The 22,640-nt window shown below is 41.8% G+C and overlaps 1 protein-coding gene across 2 annotated transcripts in view; it reads right to left on the bottom strand.

Annotated features, from left to right (window-relative positions):
* Positions 1–203: 203 nt before the first annotated feature.
* LOC109032648 (folate transporter 1) overlaps positions 204–22,640 on the bottom strand; it is a 37,128-nt gene continuing 14,691 nt past the window's right edge. For both annotated transcript variants that reach the window (XM_072301184.1, XM_019044892.2), the window contains exons 6-9: positions 22,121–22,223; positions 4,333–4,525; positions 3,532–3,673; positions 204–1,833 (exon numbers count right to left, since the gene is read on the bottom strand). In XM_072301184.1, coding sequence (XP_072157285.1) covers positions 1,738–1,833; positions 3,532–3,673; positions 4,333–4,525; positions 22,121–22,223 — 534 coding nt within the window. In that variant the 3' untranslated portion in view covers positions 204–1,737. The remainder of the gene's footprint in view (positions 1,834–3,531; positions 3,674–4,332; positions 4,526–22,120; positions 22,224–22,640) is intronic.

The raw sequence follows: 22,640 nt of genomic DNA, 5'->3' as shown, positions 1-22,640 counted from the left end.
GTCTCTTTTTCATACAATTAAGATGAATCTTGCTGTTTTAGCTATTTCATTGATTTCATCGTAAAGAAATTAGACGAATTTTGAGGGAAACTCGATTTAAAAAATTTGACACGCCTCATTTACTATTATGTTGAAGGAAGAGATGAGATGGTATATTTTCTCTACCACAATTATTTTTGAAAAGGAAGAAGATTCTACCGAAATTTAAAATAAAACGTTTAATTTTGGCACAAACAAAAAACAAAAAAGTAATAAAAAATCAAAAAAAATAAACACATGATTACGCAACAACATTGTGATACGAACCCGTACAATGTACTTCGTAAACTTATTTAAAATTGAGCGATAACAATGTTTTCCACCTTTCTGGTTGTCCAGTTTTTTTCAAGTTGTTCTACATTACAAACCACAAGTTATTCAACATAAAATCTTACAAGAGAGTTTGAGCTAATAGCCAGCTCATAACACACGCGCGAGTTTGCTTACAAATGAAGTGCCATTAGAATGTTCATCGAATGAGAGTAAATACATTACGTTTATAGAATGCACTTAGAATTCAGACGAATATTTTTCACAAAGGTTTAAAATATTTTTTTAAAAAACCAAGTTGCATTAAATTATCACAATGGTGGAAATGAGGATTGAAAATACTGAACCAACGACTTTTACGCTATTGTTTATCATACAGTACTGCTAAATTGCGAGGCACCTTTTAAGTAATTTTACAGACTCATTTGCAGCAACTAGATTTTTACAATCAAAGTTTGGCAGTGAATTTATCCAGGGTAAACCCTCGAGTTTAAGCAGAGTTCGCCTCTCACATCTCGTAGGATTCCCAAAGACGCACACAGCTTACAATGGACCACTAGACAAGGTACGAATTTCAGCATTCTGATGCATGTTTCTTGACCAAAATTTCACGTAGAACACGATGCGTACAACGAAAATTACCGAAATCAACTCCTTAAGAGGAGATTTAATGATTCTTAGTGCGTGAATTCAAACCACCCTCTTATGAAAACTCAATGCTCTACGTGAATCACATCGCGCGCTAAACGTTATCATGACAGTCTCTGCGATATAAAAATCTGGCAACCTCAATCTTGACGCTTTGGCTCAGCTATAACAAATTGCTAACAGTTTGAACAACACATGGGGGAGATGGACATTGCTCGATTGAGAAGCTTGCTGAAACCGTTGTAGTGCGCGGTTTGACTCACGTAGAGCTTTGAGTTTCTTGTGAGCGGGCAGTTCAAATTCCTCGTTACCAATGTGAAATAAAAACGTTAATATCTTCGTTATTAGTTGTTTTCAGTAATTTTCGTTGTGTGCATCGTGTTTTACGTGAAATTCTGATTGAGAAACATGTACCAGATTGCTTAAATTCGTACCTTGTCTAGTGGTCCATTTGTGTTTTTCATTTCTCCACAATCAAATTCAAATGTTATCGCATGTATGACGTTTAGTCAAAGTTCAAAAGCTCAAAAGTTTTCAAAAGTTCTGGAAACATCGAGTGGGAGTTTCTTGCGTCCAAAACCTATGGAATTTAAAATAGAGGACTCCACTATTAGACGTATATGCTGAAAGGAACTATGTACATAGGGTTCGCGTTAAACATAGTCCCTTCTAGCATAAATACGTCCTATTGGTACCCATAATACTTTTGTTTATCAGAGTTGATAGTGGCCTTCATCAAGGCTAGGAAACAAAATTGAAGTCTTTTTGCTATCGTCTGGTTTATTTCAGCTCATCTTTGCCCCATATTGAGTACTGAATGGTCCTCAGTAGGTAGTATATTCCGATGGCCAAGAAATATAAAGCGCAAAACTCAAACTGAAACAAAAACAGGGTGATTACTCATCACTATCAAGTTAGGAAATCATTATATAGTTTTAGTTAGCCGGAGAAAACAATTCTACACAACGATACAAAATTTCTCGAGGGGGGGGGGGGGGGAATTGGGAAGGAAAGCCATAGCCGGCCTAGCCGACGGCGGCTCTCTCAGTTTTGTATGAAATTACGATGACGAAAGCAGGAAGACTTGAAAACCAAAATCTCAACCGAGCTTTTGGACTCTCCTCTTTGAAATAAGACTTACAGAAAGAAAAATAATCGTGGAACGTGCAATAATGTACTTCGGGCATTTTTAAAAGATACGGCTTGATTGAGGACACCAAAATTCTGAATATTTCTTATCAACATCATTGTACAGGGCCACTCAGATACGATGAACAAGAGCGCCTTCAACCCACTATGTAATCTTAATGCAAAATTCTGATACCACTATTCGTGCGCCAGGACAGTCATTTTGCATACCCGGTCAATTGAAGGCAAATCATTGACCCAGGCAACAGGGTACGAATTTCAGCAATGTGATGCGTGTTTTTTAGGGAGCAAAACCTCCGGGGCTGCCCCACCTGGCATCCAAGGAATCCATCCCTTTGGGGTTCTCATAATTGAGGCCACAATGAAGGGGACAGCCCAGCAGCCCACGCTACCCTAAGAGTCCGCACCTCTATATCAAGACAAACTCTTTATGCAAAGATAGGGAGCAAATACATTAACAGTGTTGCCACTCTGTTTGGGGACTCCGAAACTGAAAACACGACAACCCTGCTAATGTATTTGCTCCCTATCTTTGCATAGAGAGTTTCTCTTGATAAAATGGTGGGCTCTCAGGGTAGCGTGGGATATCCACTCCATTATGGCCTCAACTTTGATAGCCTTCCTTTTAGCTTTGGAGTTGATTTCACATAAAAATTAGTATTAAAATCGCAATTTCCTGACATGCGAGAGCTCCATTGTTAGATGAGCCAGGACAAACCAAAAACCGCCATCCGAAGATGGAAAATTCAAAAAAGCAACTATTCGTGCTCCAGGGTAGTGCTGATTGCCTACACGCAAAATTGCTGGCTTTTTACAAGAGCATGGAGTAATTTCGGTAAAATCGATCCCCAAGGTAGATAGGTCACCCACGACAATGAAATCGTCGTTCCTCTGGTGCAAGGGCGTATCTTGATTTCCGTATGAGCCTCAGAAAAAATGACTCTATATGTAAAACAGGGCTCACGTAAGAAATGAGATACGCTCTTACGTCATAGGAGCGACAAAATGTGGCAACTAAAGAAGTGGATCCAAGAATTTATCATTGCGACAGGGTTGGCTTTCTAGAAAAGATCGGTTGAGAGAAGAAAACGTGTCAGAAACGAGAGATCATGGGCGATAAAGAGACACATGTGCACGATATAATAACCAAGTAGTTGGTAGGGTATGGGCATGTGCTGTGTATAGCCGATTCCAGGTAGCCAAGAAGGGTTTAAAAGTGGGTTCCTCAAAATAGGCGTTTTAGAAGATGAATCTTCATCAATATTAGCAGTCGAACTAGGTAGATGATTTACATTACTTTTTCCGCGTTCGATACCATAGAAAGAAGGTGTTTAATGGCACCTGTAAAGTGTAAATACGACCCTTCCTTAACATAGAGTTTTAGATCAGGGAAATTGTATGAATGTAGAAATAGAGTACACATACCTGTCTTTGAATGTTGAAAGTGAAAAATGTGTCTTCGACAATAACCATCGTCCAAAGTGCTGTAAAGGCAATCGTAACGAATTGGATGAATCCAAACACCAGGCCGTAGCAGGATTCTTTCACCTGTTTTGCTATTTCGAACCTAGAAAAATTCAGAGAGACAGATGCACTTCATTTTAGTTTTGCTGAATTGTAGCTTGAGTTAATCAGAGAATATACTAAGGTTACAAATTACAATGTCAAAATATTTGCTTACTGCTTACAAAAGTTTCATCCTCTGAGATTTGCATAACCTTTAAAATAAAGGAGCACTAGATTTCTTCTTTGCAATTTTACGTGGAATAAGGAGATTGATGTGTAAAGAATGAAAATAGGTGCTTTTCGCGGGAAGCTCAATCTCGCAATTATAGTGACTTGATTTGGTCCGTTTGTGATTTTTTTTTCTTTGCAGAAGATGAAGCCTTTTTCACAGAGATTGCAGCACATATTCAAATATAATTATTAGGCATATTTTAAGAATAATATACGCCTCTGCCAGTAAATATGAAAAAATCCCTTCCGCATTCAGTGAAATCATCTGAATTGAACAAAGGCTCCACAAGGAATCGAACTTTTGAGAGCATCTGTGAAGAAAACGATAATCTCAGAAAAAAATTATTTACCAATTAAAATAAAATTCTTCAGTCCTTTCAGACAGAACAACTATCGCATTCCGCATTCCCGAACCCAAATCCTTTAGTTCTTTATCCAATACTTATTAAAAGCTGTAAATTATCTATGAATAAAAAAGATTGATCTTACTCTGCAACCGTCAGCATAGTATTGTACGCTAGTCCGAAAAGGATGTGGCAGCCGTAAAGGAGGTAAATGTTTTTCAGCTGACTCGTGAATAAGACCAGAACACCTAGGCAGAGGGATCCGATGGTCAAAAGAGCGTTGCTGTGACGAGTCCATTCAACATTCAATTGACCCACTTTATAGGAAGCGGCAGCACCTATTTATTTAAAATTAAAACCACGATTAATAATAATCAGGCGTAAATGATCGATTATCGATATCTCTCTATTTGAAGCTGCGGTAAAAGTATCGACTATCAAGGGGTTTGTCGTGAACACCCTGTTTCTCGATCTTTTTCCATTTGTTTAAATGGCAGATCAATCGATACGTCGCAGGCAATTAGCAATCGCCGGCAATTTGCAAGCGGTTCACGCGCTGTTTTAATGAATCGCAATACCTAGTAGTGGGGCCGATAAGTGGAAAATATCATAAGAATCGTGCACTTCTGGAAGAAAGCATGAAAATTTCAGGGATTCATCTCTACCCTATAGACATTCGATTCAGACATAGACCCCAAAAATCTGTGCCCCCTGGGGGGGCAGGGGGGCCCCCAAATTTTGAATTTTGAATAACTACGGAACGGCTAATGTTAGCGTAATTTTTTTTAAGCAGGACGATAGGAAATTTTATCAGGAACAAAAATGGTTCTTATGAATTTTTCTGTGGGATCGATATTTAAGGCGTGAAACAGGAAAAATCATCGGGGGACGGGGAGCCGGCCGTTCTGAGGCAGATCTGCGCGCTGCGGTGTTTGCCCGGGACGCGCGCGGCGGCACAGTACGGTGTTACCGACGAAACAGCCGCTTGTCTTGGTTTAATCTCAACGATGCGCAGTTTTAAAAATAATAATGAATTTACCGTACTGCCTAAATACTTTTCCTCAGTAATTTAAGCTCTACTTTTTATTAGTAATACATAAAAACAAGCAAAAGCGAAATACTCCAATGTGAGAGCGCCGAGTCAATAGGAGGGATCGGTCATCGCGCATCACGCGTCTTGTTTCTCTGAATGCAGAGCTTTTCCGACCTCATTACAGAGTAAATTACCCTTTCCTCATGTAAGTTTTGTACAGACAGGATTACATTTTTTTAAGATATTAGAGCGAAATAACAAGTTTTAATACGATTTTGACCCACTTTTTCATGACTATTGGAAATGGCGGATCCTTCGTAACTTATTTTTAGCTTATTTTTCATGTTACTTTCGGCGAATGAGACAATGAGCTGCTTACATAACCATGAATTTTGCAAAACTTGGTAGAGACATTAATTGAGGAGTGAGGAGGGAGGGTAGGGGGGCTTCACATTCCCTTCGCCACCAAGGTTACCAGATTTCCTTCATGTTCATTGGTTCCTCGCAATTGCATAGGTACTGATTCATACGGAACATTCCGACAATGTTCTTTTCTCCTCTTTTTCCCTCCAGCCAGTCAATAGAAGTTTTCATTTTCATGAACTCCCCATTTTTTCAGTTATTCAACAAATATGCATATTTAAAAAAAATAGAACAATACATTAAATAAATGATAAAAAAGAAGATATCTGAATACTATCGCCTCTTTTTATCGAGTCATCCTTGAAGATATTATTGGTACTTACCACGACACATAGAAAATGGAATGAGCAGTAAAAAAAATCCATGTATATTATCTTACATTTTGTTGTATGGAATTTAGAGTGGAGTTGTTAACATTTGTATTGAAAAAAATATTAATATAGGAGGAAATTTATTTATCATGCAGGTTCTGATTCTTTAAAGAACCTCTGAGAAGGACCAGGCCTCAGGAAGACATTTATTGCATTTCTTCTTTTCAACCCGCAAATCTCGTACCGATTTTTGATTTGTATGGAGCTCATGGAAGAGTTCTAGGTAAGTACGTCGGAGACAATTTTCAAGAGACGGGACTTACAAAATATGTAATGCACAAAACGTACACCTTAAACTTTGTCGTACATTGTAACACTGATCGAATTGGCTTTGGAGATTATCAAAAGGTTAATTTATCGTCAAAATATCAAAAAATCAGTCAAATCAGTAATCAGTTGCAAAATTACCGAGATTGCGGAATATCGTACCTATGATGCGCTGACATAAGAGCAGGATAGGTTCCCAGTACTTAGGCGCGACTTCCTATCACTCAAATGGACCCTTTTGACAGATTAGCGGATACGGCGGCTAGTTATTACTTAATAATATTCTTTGTACTGTACAAGAAGCAGTCCAACAAAGGTTTTTGGGGGTCATTTATCGATATCAAGCTTTCTCAAGATTCTTTTGCCGTTTTTTTGGAGCAAGTTTTGAAGGTGGTTTTGGTCCTCTTAAAAAAATGCCTATACGTAGCAATGATGTACCAAAATGTTCCTGAAAGAGAGGAGAATAAGTATGTTTCCATGTATGCTCATTGTTTACAAAATTAGGCTCCCTGTCTTAAGAAAGCATATTTAGATACCATCCTGATGTCGCAGCACCGAGAGAAAGAGAAAGAAAAACACTTTAAAATCATTTTTCAGGTCATCGTGGTACATAAATAAGATTTGTGACTTTTAGCCCCAACCCCTCCCTTCCCGAGACAACTGTTCCTCAGATTTTATTCCGTTCAACTGATGTCTGATGCAGTTATCTCGGATGCTGTAATAAAACTTGACAAACCCATACAACAAAACAATTCGGAACTCCAGCACTTAACCCCTTCTCTTTCTGTTGCCGTGCGCTCGCTTGTATACATATATTACCTGCATAAGTTAAGCCCTATTTTAAGGCTTTATAGGTAGTACGATATATTCACAATACTTTTAAAACTGCGCATCGTTGAGATTAAACCAAGACAAGCGGCTGTTTCGTCGGTAACACCGTACTGTGCCGCCGCGCGCGTCCCGGGCAAACAGCGCAGCGCGCGGATCTGCCTCAAAACGGCCGGCTCCCCGTCCCCCGACGGTTTTCCTGTTTCACGCCTTAAATATCGATCCCACAGAAAAATTCATAAGAACCATTTTTGTTCCTGATAAAATTTCCTATCGTCCTGCTTAAAAAAAATTACGCTAACATTAGCCGTTCCGTAGTTATTCAAAATTCAAAATTTGGGGGCCCCCCTGCCCCCCCAGGGGGCTCAGATTTTTGGGGTCTATGTCTGAATCGAATGTCTATAGGGTAGAGATGAATCCCTGAAATTTTCATGCTTTCTTCCAGAAGTGCACGATTGTTATGCTTATCGGCCCCACTATAGTGCGCATCGGCATAGTGCAATTTTTAAGGGTTATGGTCTTCAAAAATATGAGCTTGGCTTGAGGTGCCTTCATGTTTTGTGATACTCTACGCTTTGTCACGATGTTAGTTTAGTTGCATGCCCGATCTCAACCCAACTATTGTCACGGATTTCACTACACGCTCTTCTAAGTGTGCATATTCCTGCCTTGTTTTTAAGGTTGGAAAAGTGTCTATTCACATTATAGGCAACATAATCAATTGTTATTTTATTTTGGAATTTTATGATTTTCTATATTATTCACCGCTGGCTTGTAAATTGCCGGCGATTGCCGATTGCCCGCGACAGATATATCGCTTAGATATTGATATTGATACAAAAAGCTGAAATGTATTGATGAAATTTACTTTAATGGCGGATTCTACGTATACATATTTTCCCTCCATTAAACACATGATCACCATAAAATGTTTCCCCGAGAAAATTTTTCCAACTTCACTCGTATTTTCAACTGTAGAAGAAGCAAAGGCAGAGGGTGACGGATTCTATCGTTGGGTGTTGGACGAGGGTGTTAAAAGCCATTCAACAACGTAGTCCTACAGCACGCTCTGGAACACCTTGATAGGCGATCAATGTATTGACAGTGTCCGAGTCTGAAAACACATTTTCCAAAAATCGCCTTTATTCAGGTCAGACTGATACCACAAGGCATTCGTACGCAAGAGCTGACGGAGGAACTCTTCTGAATAACTCCGAAATACATCCCAACTGAAAATGGCAACTTTCTTTGGCTTTTTATCCACGATATTCACTATGGGGACTTACTTTTAGAGTTATTCCAAAGTGTTTCTTCGTAAAATCTTATTTGCAATGTACCAGAGCATAGTGTAAATATTGGAAATTTTCAAAATAACGTCCCAGAATTAAACAATTATCAATGAACCAATCGAATGTCAAATCGTCCACCACGGTTCTGCAGAACCACCCTAAAAAGAATGGAAGGAACCGCTTAATTTTACCGGGCTGTTCTGGCCCTCATAGATTCGGAATTTGGTAACAGTCCGTGCACGGTTCGTTTCAGAGGGAGGTAAATAAAATAGTGTTGCCCACTCAAAATTCCTTCGGGATCTTGAAGTAGGATGCATACACAGTCATTTAAGCCTAAAATGAAAATATTCTATCGAGCTCTTAGTAGTGTATATATAGGGATATACCCCCAAATTTGACCTTTAAGACGGCACCTACGTGACCCCGGTGTGAGATCACTGGCGACTGGTTGCGGGTTGCCTACCTATCGTTTCGGCACTTGACCTTTAAGTCGGGGGCCTATCTCACGTGACCCGGGTGTGACGTCACTAGCGACTGTTGCGGGTTGCCTACCTATCGTTACCAGTGTTGTAAAATTGTGCAGAAAAATGTTGATTATTTTAGGATGATTTTGCAACCATGGTGTGACGACACTAGCGACTGTTGCGGGTTGACTACCTATCGTTACCAGTGTTGTAAAATTGTGTAGAAAAATGTTGATTTTTCAACCATGGTGTGACGTCACTAGCAACTGTTGCGGGTTGCCTAGCCATCACCCACGTTATCAGTCTGATCAGGAAAATCGTGATTAATTGCGGGTATTGTTGAAAAATTTGGGGAAAAACTGGATTATTTTAGGATGCCTGATTTTACAACCATGGTGTGGCGTCACTAGTGACTGGTTATCTGTTACAGGTTGTATAGCTATCAGGGGTGATGGGTAATCGTTATCAGTCTAGTAAAATCGGGACAGGAGGGGCGTGGGTTACTTGAGAGTTGTGACAACCACTGGTTAATTGATGCGGCTTGCCTACCTATCATGGGCGTCGGGTAAGCTTACTCGTTACCAGTGTTGTAAAATCGTGCAGAAAAATCGGGGTAAATTAACGGTGTTGGCTGGGTGATGGGTGTTTTAGCGGATCATATGTCAACAATGTTTTCATGCTATGACGTCACTAACGTTGTGAAATTGAGCGGGAAAATTTGAATTAGTTACGGGTGATGGGTGTTTTAGTGTATAAAATGACAGCCATCTTTTCATACTGTGACGACACCAACCAACGTTGAGAAATTGAGCGGGAAAATTTGAATTAATGACGGGCATTGCTACGGAACATGGTAACAATGTTGTAAAATTGAGCGGGAAAGTATGATTTAACCCGGAGTCGGGTATGGATTAGTGTACGGTGTATGGCATCCGTGTTTACTGTTGCGGGTTGCCTAAACGTGAAGGGGGCTACCATTAGCTTTTTTAAACCACAACCGTTTAATCCTTATGGGCTACCTACCTACCCACCCGAGCGAAGCATGATATGTTAGAGTCAACAATTTGCCTGCGAATTAGGCGGGAAATTTGAAGGAGCAGACGTTGCAACAAATCTGCAAAAACCTATCTTCACAGGGTTTTTCATGTGCCATGAGTCCTTTACCGTGACGATATCTGCTCTATTAGCAATCATACGCAGTACAACCATTCGGGTAAATACGTTTGACCAATGACCTGCATCATTTTACGCGACGTCATGCGAAGCATCCATTATGTGTCGTCACCCCACCCAGCTAGCGACCTTACCCGCTCTACTAGGAATCATACACAGGATGAGGTCCGAGGTTCTCCCATAAATTCGTAGCGGGTTGCCTATCCATCCGGGGGAATACGATTGAGTGTCATCACTCTAAGCATCCATTCTATGACGTCACCCTGTTGTATACCACAGTATCAACGTTGTATGATCGGAAAAAAGTTATACCATGCTATACGTGAGATGATAGAAAATTCGGGTGTAAGTATCGACAGCGGTGACTAGAGGGGCTAATGAGTCGAACTCTAGATGCGACAAGTACAATGCTCTCATCGCGGAGATGTGCGTATGTCTGCGGTTCGATTGTTGATTCGTTATCGAAAGACCTTGTTCGATAAAAAGCATTGCCGAGATAGGGATTCATCGATCGAGTTCTCTCGATAACGATTCATCAATCGACCCGGTCGCGCGACTGCGCGAGCTCCCACTCAAGGTCGCCCAGTTCTCGCTACTCATTTTCCTGTTAGAGTGTCATTCGGAAACCACACATGTTCCACACAAACTACTCATTCACTTAGCTCCTTTCACCATACATATAACTGATGAAAAATCACGAATGACTCTGGAAAGTATCACTACTTATACGGGGTTTTCGCGGTAACTCACATTCGATAATCTCCAAATATCCGTTCCCGGCGATGCCATCCTTCGACAAGTTTCAACTTGTCTCGATCAACTTCCCTATAATATATTTCTGATTTCCACGGCTTGGCAATAGCCGAGGACCTGCGGTCCCGCTCATTTAAACGCGTGGTGCTGGTGCGGGTGTGAAAGCCATCAATAATTTTCGATTATTTAAACGGTGATGTTTCTAGTCAGTTGTCGACCATCATCCTCATCTAAATCGATATGATCCGTTTTGAATTTGGAAAATGAGTCATTTTTCCTTTCTTTTTGAGACAAGTGAAACACTGATGGGGTATGAACCACGACGGGATGTGCAAATTCTCATTCCTTGATTGCTCACGGGGAACACCGGTATAGACAAATGATGTTTCAGTATCATGAGCCTTGGCTGCATTGGCTAGAGGAATCGATGGAGCTCGGATGAGGGGGAGAAAAAAAAAACAAGAAGAGATTCGTTTATCACATACAGCGGATTTATTGATATAAAAAGGAACATGAGTATTGTATATTTGCCACACACACACACTTTCATACTGTGTTATGAACCGTCGAGATCATGATGGCTCAAATTGAAACCGTGTTTTATACTCATCACTTTCCTAACGATTAAATGACGACACTGGTTTTTCAATTCGCAAAGAGCATAGGGGAAAACCATCATCGGAAAAGTCTTAACATCAAACGAGCCAGGGTCTAAAGCGCTCACAAAATTTGAAATTGAAGCGTTGTCCAAATACTGACATTTTCTTAATACTAAATCACAAGTTTCGGAAAAAAGTTTTTGAAATTTTTGCTGATTGTCAACAGCTTTGTCCACTACTGCGCTAATCGATGGAGCGAGTTTCTTCAATTCTTTCCACGCCTTCTCTTGAAGCGCTATTTCTCTCGCACACTTACGATGAGATGAATTTTTCTGACCGAGTACAAGACTTTTCCGTCCCAGAATCCTGCCAAACTTCAAAAATCTTGATACGGTCCCGAGATAGCGTGTCTCCCCAAAGTCGCTGTCCCCCTCAAAATACGCATCGATGTCTTTGTCCCAGCGTGTAAGCTCTCTCCACTCGCTCGGCTTAAGGGCGACCATGTTTTGAACTGTAGCGTAATCGTAAAATTTGATGATCGGAGTAAACTGTTCATTACAACTGTAACCGATCACTATCTGCTGTTCACCGTTCGGGGTCAGGAAAAAAGACGAGTTTCCCATCGTTTTCGATACGATAGGGCCTCTGCACACACCACGACCGGGTTTTATCGGAGGCATGCTCGAAATTTGATAACAAATCACTTCGACCGAGCCGAGCTGACAGCAAAAGCGGACCACACCGACGAAAAAACGAACAGAAAATGGTCGCTGGTGTGTAAAAATCCACGGTAAGAAGACATCGTGATCCAGGAGGAGGAGGAAGAGAAGGAGGAGGAGGAGGAGGAGAGGGGTCTGCAACACGCATTTAAAACGTATCAGATCGAGTATCCACTCAAATGAAGGCGCCCTCGTCCCGAGTCGCTGACATTCAAAGCCTCAGTGTCAAGGTATGATAATGGAGTATCCCATTTGAACCTATGATAAAGAATCGATTATGCACATGGTGCTCGTTACGATCGATATTTTTCAAAGGTTTAAACGGCATAGCAATCGATACATCGCAAAGCATGCCACGACACTGGAAACCGTATGTATGTATAACCCGCTTTCACGGTGCACTAAGGCGCTCTGCGACGCCCACTCTCCACAGCAATCTGTCATGGAAGAGATCCTCCGGGAGCTGGCATCTCTCCATCTCATGCCCTCTACCTGTCAATCGATACATCGCAAAGCCCACCACACACACACACACACACACACACACACTACTGCAAAGTCCATAGCCGTCTTCATCCCGCAAACAGTACCATGCAGCAACACCAGATTACCGATTCGTTCAAATCAAGGCGGTATCATCCCGAGGATAGCCCCGGGCAAGGCTTTCACGTTATAAAACCACCATTTTCAGTCCGGGAGAGGGTACCCAACGAGCTAGCTATCACCTCTATTTCGTCCATTCCATACCCTCAAATATGGCGTCACTAGTGAGGTGAGGTGTAATAATCGACTATCGATTATTGCGGTGTTCGATCTCGTGTCATATCAATCGATACATCGCAAAGGGAACCAAGGCAAACGGTATCAGATTGCCTATGAAGCTGTGATAAAGAATCGATTATTGCGGTGTTCGATCTCGTGTCATATCAGTCGATACATCGCAAAGGGAACCAGTCTCATAACGCAAACGGCAACAGATTGCCTATGAAGCTGTGATAAAGAATCGATTATTACGGTGTTCGATCTCGTGTCATTTCCATCGATACATCGCAAAGGGAGCCAACGCAAACGGTATCAGATTGCCTATGAAGCTGTGATAAAGAATCGATTATTCCGGTGTTCGATCTCGTATCATATCAATCGATACATCGCAAAGGGAACCAACGCAAACGATATCAGATTGCCTATGAAGCTGTGATAAAGAATCGATTATTGCGGTGTTCGATCTCGTGTCATATCAATCGATACATCGCAAAGGGAACCAGTCTCATAACGCAATCGCATCAGATTGCCTATGAAGCTGAGATAAAGAATCGATCATTGCAGTGTTCGATCTCGTGACATAGGTTTGAATATCATATCAATCGATATATCGCAAAGGGAACCAGACTTATAACACAATCGGTATCAGATTGCCTATCCACTCAAATGAAGGCTGTCTCGTCTCGAGGATACGCCGTAACAGTTTGGTCCAATCTCCCGTACCACGGGGATTCCCCCTCTTCCTATCCTCTCGGTGGAAGGGTTCGCACATGGTCCACGAAATCATTGGAAATCGAAGCAAAATCGATCGACTTCGAGCGGGTGAGATGTCATATTCTGCGCATTCAAATCGAAGAAACGTGATGGAAATCGTTACTGATCGAACAACCGATTCGTGATGAGACAACACAAACAACGAGAAAAGAGCAGGCGCTCAAGCATATGATGGTGAAAATTGGTCATAGTCGATGCCAATCGAAGCTATATCGATAGGAATCGGTGAAAAATCTATGAGCCTCTCCACTAATCGGAGGCAAGAGAGCGAAGTTCTTCGCTTAAAATGCACAATCAAGGTTGGTTCCCAGCATTCACCATCATCTCATCATCTACCTTCGCGTCGTCAGAACTCAATAAACATTAGTGAAAATCGATACCGCCCACACAAGAAATCGATACCACCCACACAAGCAATCGATTGAATTCGATCCTGGTAAGCTGCTACCAAGAATCGATTCCCATCTTTCTCACCTCTCGCTGCGAGATCCGAGCATGGCGCCCGATCACCCGTCTTTCCCCTTCGTTTGAGCTTCGCTCAAGGCGAAGGGGAAAGACTGATCGGGCGCCATGCTCGGATCTCGCAGCGAGAGGTGAGAAAGATGGGAATCGATTCTTGGTAGCAGCTTACCAGGATCGAATTCAATCGATTGCTTGTGTGGGTGGTATCGATTTCTTGTGTGGGCGGTATCGATTTTCACTAATGTTTATTGAGTTCTGACGACGCGAAGGTAGATGATGAGATGATGGTGAATGCTGGGAACCAACCTTGATTGTGCATTTTAAGCGAAGAACTTCGCTCTCTTGCCTCCGATTAGTGGAGAGGCTCATAGATTTTTCACCGATTCCTATCGATATAGCTTCGATTGGCATCGACTATGACCAATTTTCACCATCATATGCTTGAGCGCCTGCTCTTTTCTCGTTGTTTGTGTTGTCTCATCACGAATCGGTTGTTCGATCAGTAACGATTTCCATCACGTTTCTTCGATTTGAATGCGCAGAATATGACATCTCACCCGCTCGAAGTCGATCGATTTTGCTTCGATTTCCAATGATTTCGTGGACCATGTGCGAACCCTTCCACCGAGAGGATAGGAAGAGGGGGAATCCCCGTGGTACGGGAGATTGGACCAAACTGTTACGGCGTATCCTCGAGACGAGACAGCCTTCATTTGAGTGGATAGGCAATCTGATACCGATTGTGTTATAAGTCTGGTTCCCTTTGCGATATATCGATTGATATGATATTCAAACCTATGTCACGAGATCGAACACTGCAATGATCGATTCTTTATCTCAGCTTCATAGGCAATCTGATGCGATTGCGTTATGAGACTGGTTCCCTTTGCGATGTATCGATTGATATGACACGAGATCGAACACCGCAATAATCGATTCTTTATCACAGCTTCATAGGCAATCTGATATCGTTTGCGTTGGTTCCCTTTGCGATGTATCGATTGATATGATACGAGATCGAACACCGGAATAATCGATTCTTTATCACAGCTTCATAGGCAATCTGATACCGTTTGCGTTGGCTCCCTTTGCGATGTATCGATGGAAATGACACGAGATCGAACACCGTAATAATCGATTCTTTATCACAGCTTCATAGGCAATCTGTTGCCGTTTGCGTTATGAGACTGGTTCCCTTTGCGATGTATCGACTGATATGACACGAGATCGAACACCGCAATAATCGATTCTTTATCACAGCTTCATAGGCAATCTGATACCGTTTGCCTTGGTTCCCTTTGCGATGTATCGATTGATATGACACGAGATCGAACACCGCAATAATCGATAGTCGATTATTACACCTCACCTCACTAGTGACGCCATATTTGAGGGTATGGAATGGACGAAATAGAGGTGATAGCTAGCTCGTTGGGTACCCTCTCCCGGACTGAAAATGGTGGTTTTATAACGTGAAAGCCTTGCCCGGGGCTATCCTCGGGATGATACCGCCTTGATTTGAACGAATCGGTAATCTGGTGTTGCTGCATGGTACTGTTTGCGGGATGAAGACGGCTATGGACTTTGCAGTAGTGTGTGTGTGTGTGTGTGTGTGTGTGTGGTGGGCTTTGCGATGTATCGATTGACAGGTAGAGGGCATGAGATGGAGAGATGCCAGCTCCCGGAGGATCTCTTCCATGACAGATTGCTGTGGAGAGTGGGCGTCGCAGAGCGCCTTAGTGCACCGTGAAAGCGGGTTATACATACATACGGTTTCCAGTGTCGTGGCATGCTTTGCGATGTATCGATTGCTATGCCGTTTAAACCTTTGAAAAATATCGATCGTAACGAGCACCATGTGCATAATCGATTCTTTATCATAGGTTCAAATGGGATACTCCATTATCATACCTTGACACTGAGGCTTTGAATGTCAGCGACTCGGGACGAGGGCGCCTTCATTTGAGTGGATACTCGATCTGATACGTTTTAAATGCGTGTTGCAGACCCCTCTCCTCCTCCTCCTCCTCCTTCTCTTCCTCCTCCTCCTGGATCACGATGTCTTCTTACCGTGGATTTTTACACACCAGCGACCATTTTCTGTTCGTTTTTTCGTCGGTGTGGTCCGCTTTTGCTGTCAGCTCGGCTCGGTCGAAGTGATTTGTTATCAAATTTCGAGCATGCCTCCGATAAAACCCGGTCGTGGTGTGTGCAGAGGCCCTATCGTATCGAAAACGATGGGAAACTCGTCTTTTTTCCTGACCCCGAACGGTGAACAGCAGATAGTGATCGGTTACAGTTGTAATGAACAGTTTACTCCGATCATCAAATTTTACGATTACGCTACAGTTCAAAACATGGTCGCCCTTAAGCCGAGCGAGTGGAGAGAGCTTACACGCTGGGACAAAGACATCGATGCGTATTTTGAGGGGGACAGCGACTTTGGGGAGACACGCTATCTCGGGACCGTATCAAGATTTTTGAAGTTTGGCAGGATTCTGGGACGGAAAAGTCTTGTACTCGGTCAGAAAAATTCATCTCATCGTAAGTGTGCGAGAGAAATAGCGCTTCAAGAGAAGGCGTGGAAAGAATTGAAGAAACTCGCTCCATCGATTAGCGCAGTAGTGGACAAAGCTGTTGACAATCAGCAAAAATTTCAAAAACTTTTTTCCGAAACTTGTGATTTAGTATTAAGAAAATGTCAGTATTTGGACAACGCTTCAATTTCAAATTTTGTGAGCGCTTTAGACCCTGGCTCGTTTGATGTTAAGACTTTTCCGATGATGGTTTTCCCCTATGCTCTTTGCGAATTGAAAAACCAGTGTCGTCATTTAATCGTTAGGAAAGTGATGAGTATAAAACACGGTTTCAATTTGAGCCATCATGATCTCGACGGTTCATAACACAGTATGAAAGTGTGTGTGTGTGTGGCAAATATACAATACTCATGTTCCTTTTTATATCAATAAATCCGCTGTATGTGATAAACGAATCTCTTCTTGTTTTTTTTTTCTCCCCCTCATCCGAGCTCCATCGATTCCTCTAGCCAATGCAGCCAAGGCTCATGATACTGAAACATCATTTGTCTATACCGGTGTTCCCCGTGAGCAATCAAGGAATGAGAATTTGCACATCCCGTCGTGGTTCATACCCCATCAGTGTTTCACTTGTCTCAAAAAGAAAGGAAAAATGACTCATTTTCCAAATTCAAAACGGATCATATCGATTTAGATGAGGATGATGGTCGACAACTGACTAGAAACATCACCGTTTAAATAATCGAAAATTATTGATGGCTTTCACACCCGCACCAGCACCACGCGTTTAAATGAGCGGGACCGCAGGTCCTCGGCTATTGCCAAGCCGTGGAAATCAGAAATATATTATAGGGAAGTTGATCGAGACAAGTTGAAACTTGTCGAAGGATGGCATCGCCGGGAACGGATATTTGGAGATTATCGAATGTGAGTTACCGCGAAAACCCCGTATAAGTAGTGATACTTTCCAGAGTCATTCGTGATTTTTCATCAGTTATATGTATGGTGAAAGGAGCTAAGTGAATGAGTAGTTTGTGTGGAACATGTGTGGTTTCCGAATGACACTCTAACAGGAAAATGAGTAGCGAGAACTGGGCGACCTTGAGTGGGAGCTCGCGCAGTCGCGCGACCGGGTCGATTGATGAATCGTTATCGAGAGAACTCGATCGATGAATCCCTATCTCGGCAATGCTTTTTATCGAACAAGGTCTTTCGATAACGAATCAACAATCGAACCGCAGACATACGCACATCTCCGCGATGAGAGCATTGTACTTGTCGCATCTAGAGTTCGACTCATTAGCCCCTCTAGTCACCGCTGTCGATACTTACACCCGAATTTTCTATCATCTCACGTATAGCATGGTATAACTTTTTTCCGATCATACAACGTTGATACTGTGGTATACAACAGGGTGACGTCATAGAATGGATGCTTAGAGTGATGACACTCAATCGTATTCCCCCGGATGGATAGGCAACCCGCTACGAATTTATGGGAGAACCTCGGACCTCATCCTGTGTATGATTCCTAGTAGAGCGGGTAAGGTCGCTAGCTGGGTGGGGTGACGACACATAATGGATGCTTCGCATGACGTCGCGTAAAATGATGCAGGTCATTGGTCAAACGTATTTACCCGAATGGTTGTACTGCGTATGATTGCTAATAGAGCAGATATCGTCACGGTAAAGGACTCATGGCACATGAAAAACCCTGTGAAGATAGGTTTTTGCAGATTTGTTGCAACGTCTGCTCCTTCAAATTTCCCGCCTAATTCGCAGGCAAATTGTTGACTCTAACATATCATGCTTCGCTCGGGTGGGTAGGTAGGTAGCCCATAAGGATTAAACGGTTGTGGTTTAAAAAAGCTAATGGTAGCCCCCTTCACGTTTAGGCAACCCGCAACAGTAAACACGGATGCCATACACCGTACACTAATCCATACCCGACTCCGGGTTAAATCATACTTTCCCGCTCAATTTTACAACATTGTTACCATGTTCCGTAGCAATGCCCGTCATTAATTCAAATTTTCCCGCTCAATTTCTCAACGTTGGTTGGTGTCGTCACAGTATGAAAAGATGGCTGTCATTTTATACACTAAAACACCCATCACCCGTAACTAATTCAAATTTTCCCGCTCAATTTCACAACGTTAGTGACGTCATAGCATGAAAACATTGTTGACATATGATCCGCTAAAACACCCATCACCCAGCCAACACCGTTAATTTACCCCGATTTTTCTGCACGATTTTACAACACTGGTAACGAGTAAGCTTACCCGACGCCCATGATAGGTAGGCAAGCCGCATCAATTAACCAGTGGTTGTCACAACTCTCAAGTAACCCACGCCCCTCCTGTCCCGATTTTACTAGACTGATAACGATTACCCATCACCCCTGATAGCTATACAACCTGTAACAGATAACCAGTCACTAGTGACGCCACACCATGGTTGTAAAATCAGGCATCCTAAAATAATCCAGTTTTTCCCCCAAATTTTTCAACAATACCCGCAATTAATCACGATTTTCCTGATCAGACTGATAACGTGGGTGATGGCTAGGCAACCCGCAACAGTTGCTAGTGACGTCACACCATGGTTGAAAAATCAACATTTTTCTACACAATTTTACAACACTGGTAACGATAGGTAGTCAACCCGCAACAGTCGCTAGTGTCGTCACACCATGGTTGCAAAATCATCCTAAAATAATCAACATTTTTCTGCACAATTTTACAACACTGGTAACGATAGGTAGGCAACCCGCAACAGTCGCTAGTGACGTCACACCCGGGTCACGTGAGATAGGCCCCCGACTTAAAGGTCAAGTGCCGAAACGATAGGTAGGCAACCCGCAACCAGTCGCCAGTGATCTCACACCGGGGTCACGTAGGTGCCGTCTTAAAGGTCAAATTTGGGGGTATATCCCTATATATACACTACTGCTCTTTGAAAATAAAATCGATTTTTGTGTTTTTGGCGCTAAAATGGCCTTCAAAAACGATCAATGATTCAATTCCGATGGGTTGTGCATATGCAAAATGGTACATGTATGATGAAATCTACGTATTTTTGGACCAGGGATCGATTGAGCAGGGTCCCGAATCGGTTCGAAGCTTCATTGATCGAAAAATGGGCCTTTTTTGGGATTTTAGGGATGTTTTGGGCCCATTTTTTCCCAATTTTGACGTGAGAAAACCTGTGCCGTCATGGGTATTGATCATTAGGTAATTTCGGGCGAGAAATCGAATGCGCTTGGTCCCGAGTCACTCCGGGGCTTCCTAATCCAAGAATATGCTGGAGGCCCAGGTAAAGCTCCGGAAGAGCTTTGAAAATATGTTTTGTCTTTTATGTTCAAACTGGATGCTGAAATTGGCCTTTCTTTGACTTTAAAATGAGACTCCTGAATAAGTAACAAGAAACTTTTCTATAATTTGATGACCTTTAGCCTCCTTCAGCCAGTCCACTCTGTAAGCTCCTGCATGAAAGCACGATGCATATCTCAGATCTGATCATGCGCTGTGAAGAATGATATCAGTGCGCACGCATGCTGATCTGCACTGATTGACGGGTTCACACACATACACATCAATTTCTCTTTTTCAAAGACCTTCTGACGAGAAATCGTATGCGCTTTATGAAGAGACGGTATAAATTTGGACTCGAAAAATGAACTCCTCTTGTGGATTTATAATATTTTTATGCAGAATAACTATTTTCCCTCCTTTTTCGGTCAAACAAATAATCTTAACCCAACCAAGCCGAGAAAAATTTTTCGGCCTAAGAAGCCCCGGAGTGACTCGGGACCAAGCGCATTCGATTTCTCGCCCGAAATTACCTGATGATCAATACCCATGACGGCACAGGTTTTCTCACGTCAAAATTGGGAAAAAAATGGGCCCAAAACATCCCTAAAATCCCAAAAAAGGCCCATTTTTTCGGTCAATGAAGCTTCGAACCGATTCGGGACCCTGCTCAATCGATCCCTGGTCCAAAAATACGTAGATTTCATCATACATGGACCGTTTTGCATATGCACAACCCATCGGAATTGAATCATTGATCGTTTTTGAAGGTCATTTTAGCGCCAAAAACACAAAAATCGATTTTATTTTCGAAAAGCTCGATAGAATATTTTCATTTTAGGCTTAAATGACTGTGTATGCATCCTACTTCAAGATCCCGAAGGAAGTTTGAGTGGGCAACACTATTTTATTTACCTCCCTCTGAAACGAACCGTGCGTGGATACAACTATTCGTACTTAACGGATGTCATTGTTGCATGCATGCTCAGTTGAAGGCGTTTCGGCTGTTCTGGCTCTCACAACGTAACGATACGCACCGCATGTGCCAATTAACACAAGCGTTAAGCATTTCCTCATAGCGCTCCTGGATAGAATATTTGAATTAAATCTAGCACCTAACGCACTACAGCGTGATTTAAATATTAGATTTTTTCTAAGAATATCTTAAAAGCCGAAAATTAACAACCGATTAATTCACTATCAGACCGGTGTTGAAAGTGCCGAATGAATATTGAGGAGCAAGCAATGGTTTTTGTGAGCTTGATAGGCACACTTAACAATCAACAAAAATCTATGACGAGTGTTGCTGCCTACAGAAAAATGCTGAGTCTCCGAGAGTAAAAGTTACGAAAAGACACTTCTCCACGTTCAAACTAGATGCCTATTTTAGGCCCTCAGGAGGCTGATTATTGGTATTGATGGACAAAATGATTGACAAAGAAGATAAAAGGAGAATACAACGATCCTGTTGGTTGAAATGGGTGGTTGCTATAGCCTAAGAGAGAAAATAATAAACTAACTAAAGGATCTCTCGTGAGTTGCCGCTAGTTGCTTTATCACTTATCATTTTTGCAACCACCTCCTTAAACTAATACGATTGCTCCATTTCCTCTTTTTTTCTTTATCTATAGCTTTGTCTATTAATTTTATTCATTAGCCTGCAAATTGAACACGGAGAGGAGCCTATTTTTTAAAATCTGCAGTAAGATTTCTATTCATACTTCATCTAACTGAAGTGCTCCTTGAAAACTGAAAATCGTTATACCGCTGAAAATACTTCAAACTCTCATACAAATCTATCGTTGGTCTTTCCAATTTTACAATGCACCTTCAGCAGAGGATTGAAATGATGTAAAATGAATACAAGCGCATTCGCGTGTTTATGATGAGAATAACTGGACCGCGTTAAACAGAAAGGAACCAAGCCACATCAGTTGTTGCCAAATTTAGCAGGGAATTTCCATTTTCTACGAGAGAACGTAAGTGCGGATTCCTTTAAAAATTTTCAGGAATTTGCTTCGCACTGTGGAGGAAATCCTCTGAATTTTGCACAAAAATCCGCACAACCGTTTACATGTAAAAAATTAAATTGCTGAGGTAAATTTGGCAGTAGCTGATGTGGCTTGGTTCCTTTCTGTTTTAACGCGGTCCAACTATGAACTTACTCAAAGCTGTGTAAATGCAATCCACGATTCCGTTCTTCGATTCTACATCGGGATAGTTTTCCTCGATGACTTGTTTCCAAATAACTTGGCAGTAAGAGAGTACCTGTGAAAGAGAATATCATCAACAGGTTTGGCCTTTGAAGCTTTTGGGGAATAGAGAGATAGGATGTGGTTCACTCTCTAAAAAGTTGCACATAGCTATGAACAGTGCAAGTTCTTCGCAATCGTGAGATCTTCTTTTTTCTCTCATAGTGGCAGATTTTAATAAACACTATCATCAAACGAGTTACTTTTTTCATGGTAATATAATAAATTATGTGTATATACATATAATGTGTAATTATGTGTGTATATAATTATTATGTATGAACCTCGAAAATCTGACCATCAAATAAGTGATCATTTTTTGTTTGAATAACCTTTTTTTTAAAAAACAAAAAACATCGTGCTAAAACAGCCAAGTCAGCTGTAGTTCTGATTGCTTTCATTTTATACTATGATATTTTTCTATAACAAAAAG

Source organism: Bemisia tabaci, chromosome 6 (assembly GCF_918797505.1).
Source record: "Bemisia tabaci chromosome 6, PGI_BMITA_v3".
NCBI lineage: Eukaryota > Metazoa > Arthropoda > Insecta > Hemiptera > Aleyrodidae > Bemisia > Bemisia tabaci.
The sequence above is the reverse complement of the archived record's forward strand: the minus strand, read 5'-3'. Positions and strand labels throughout refer to the sequence as shown.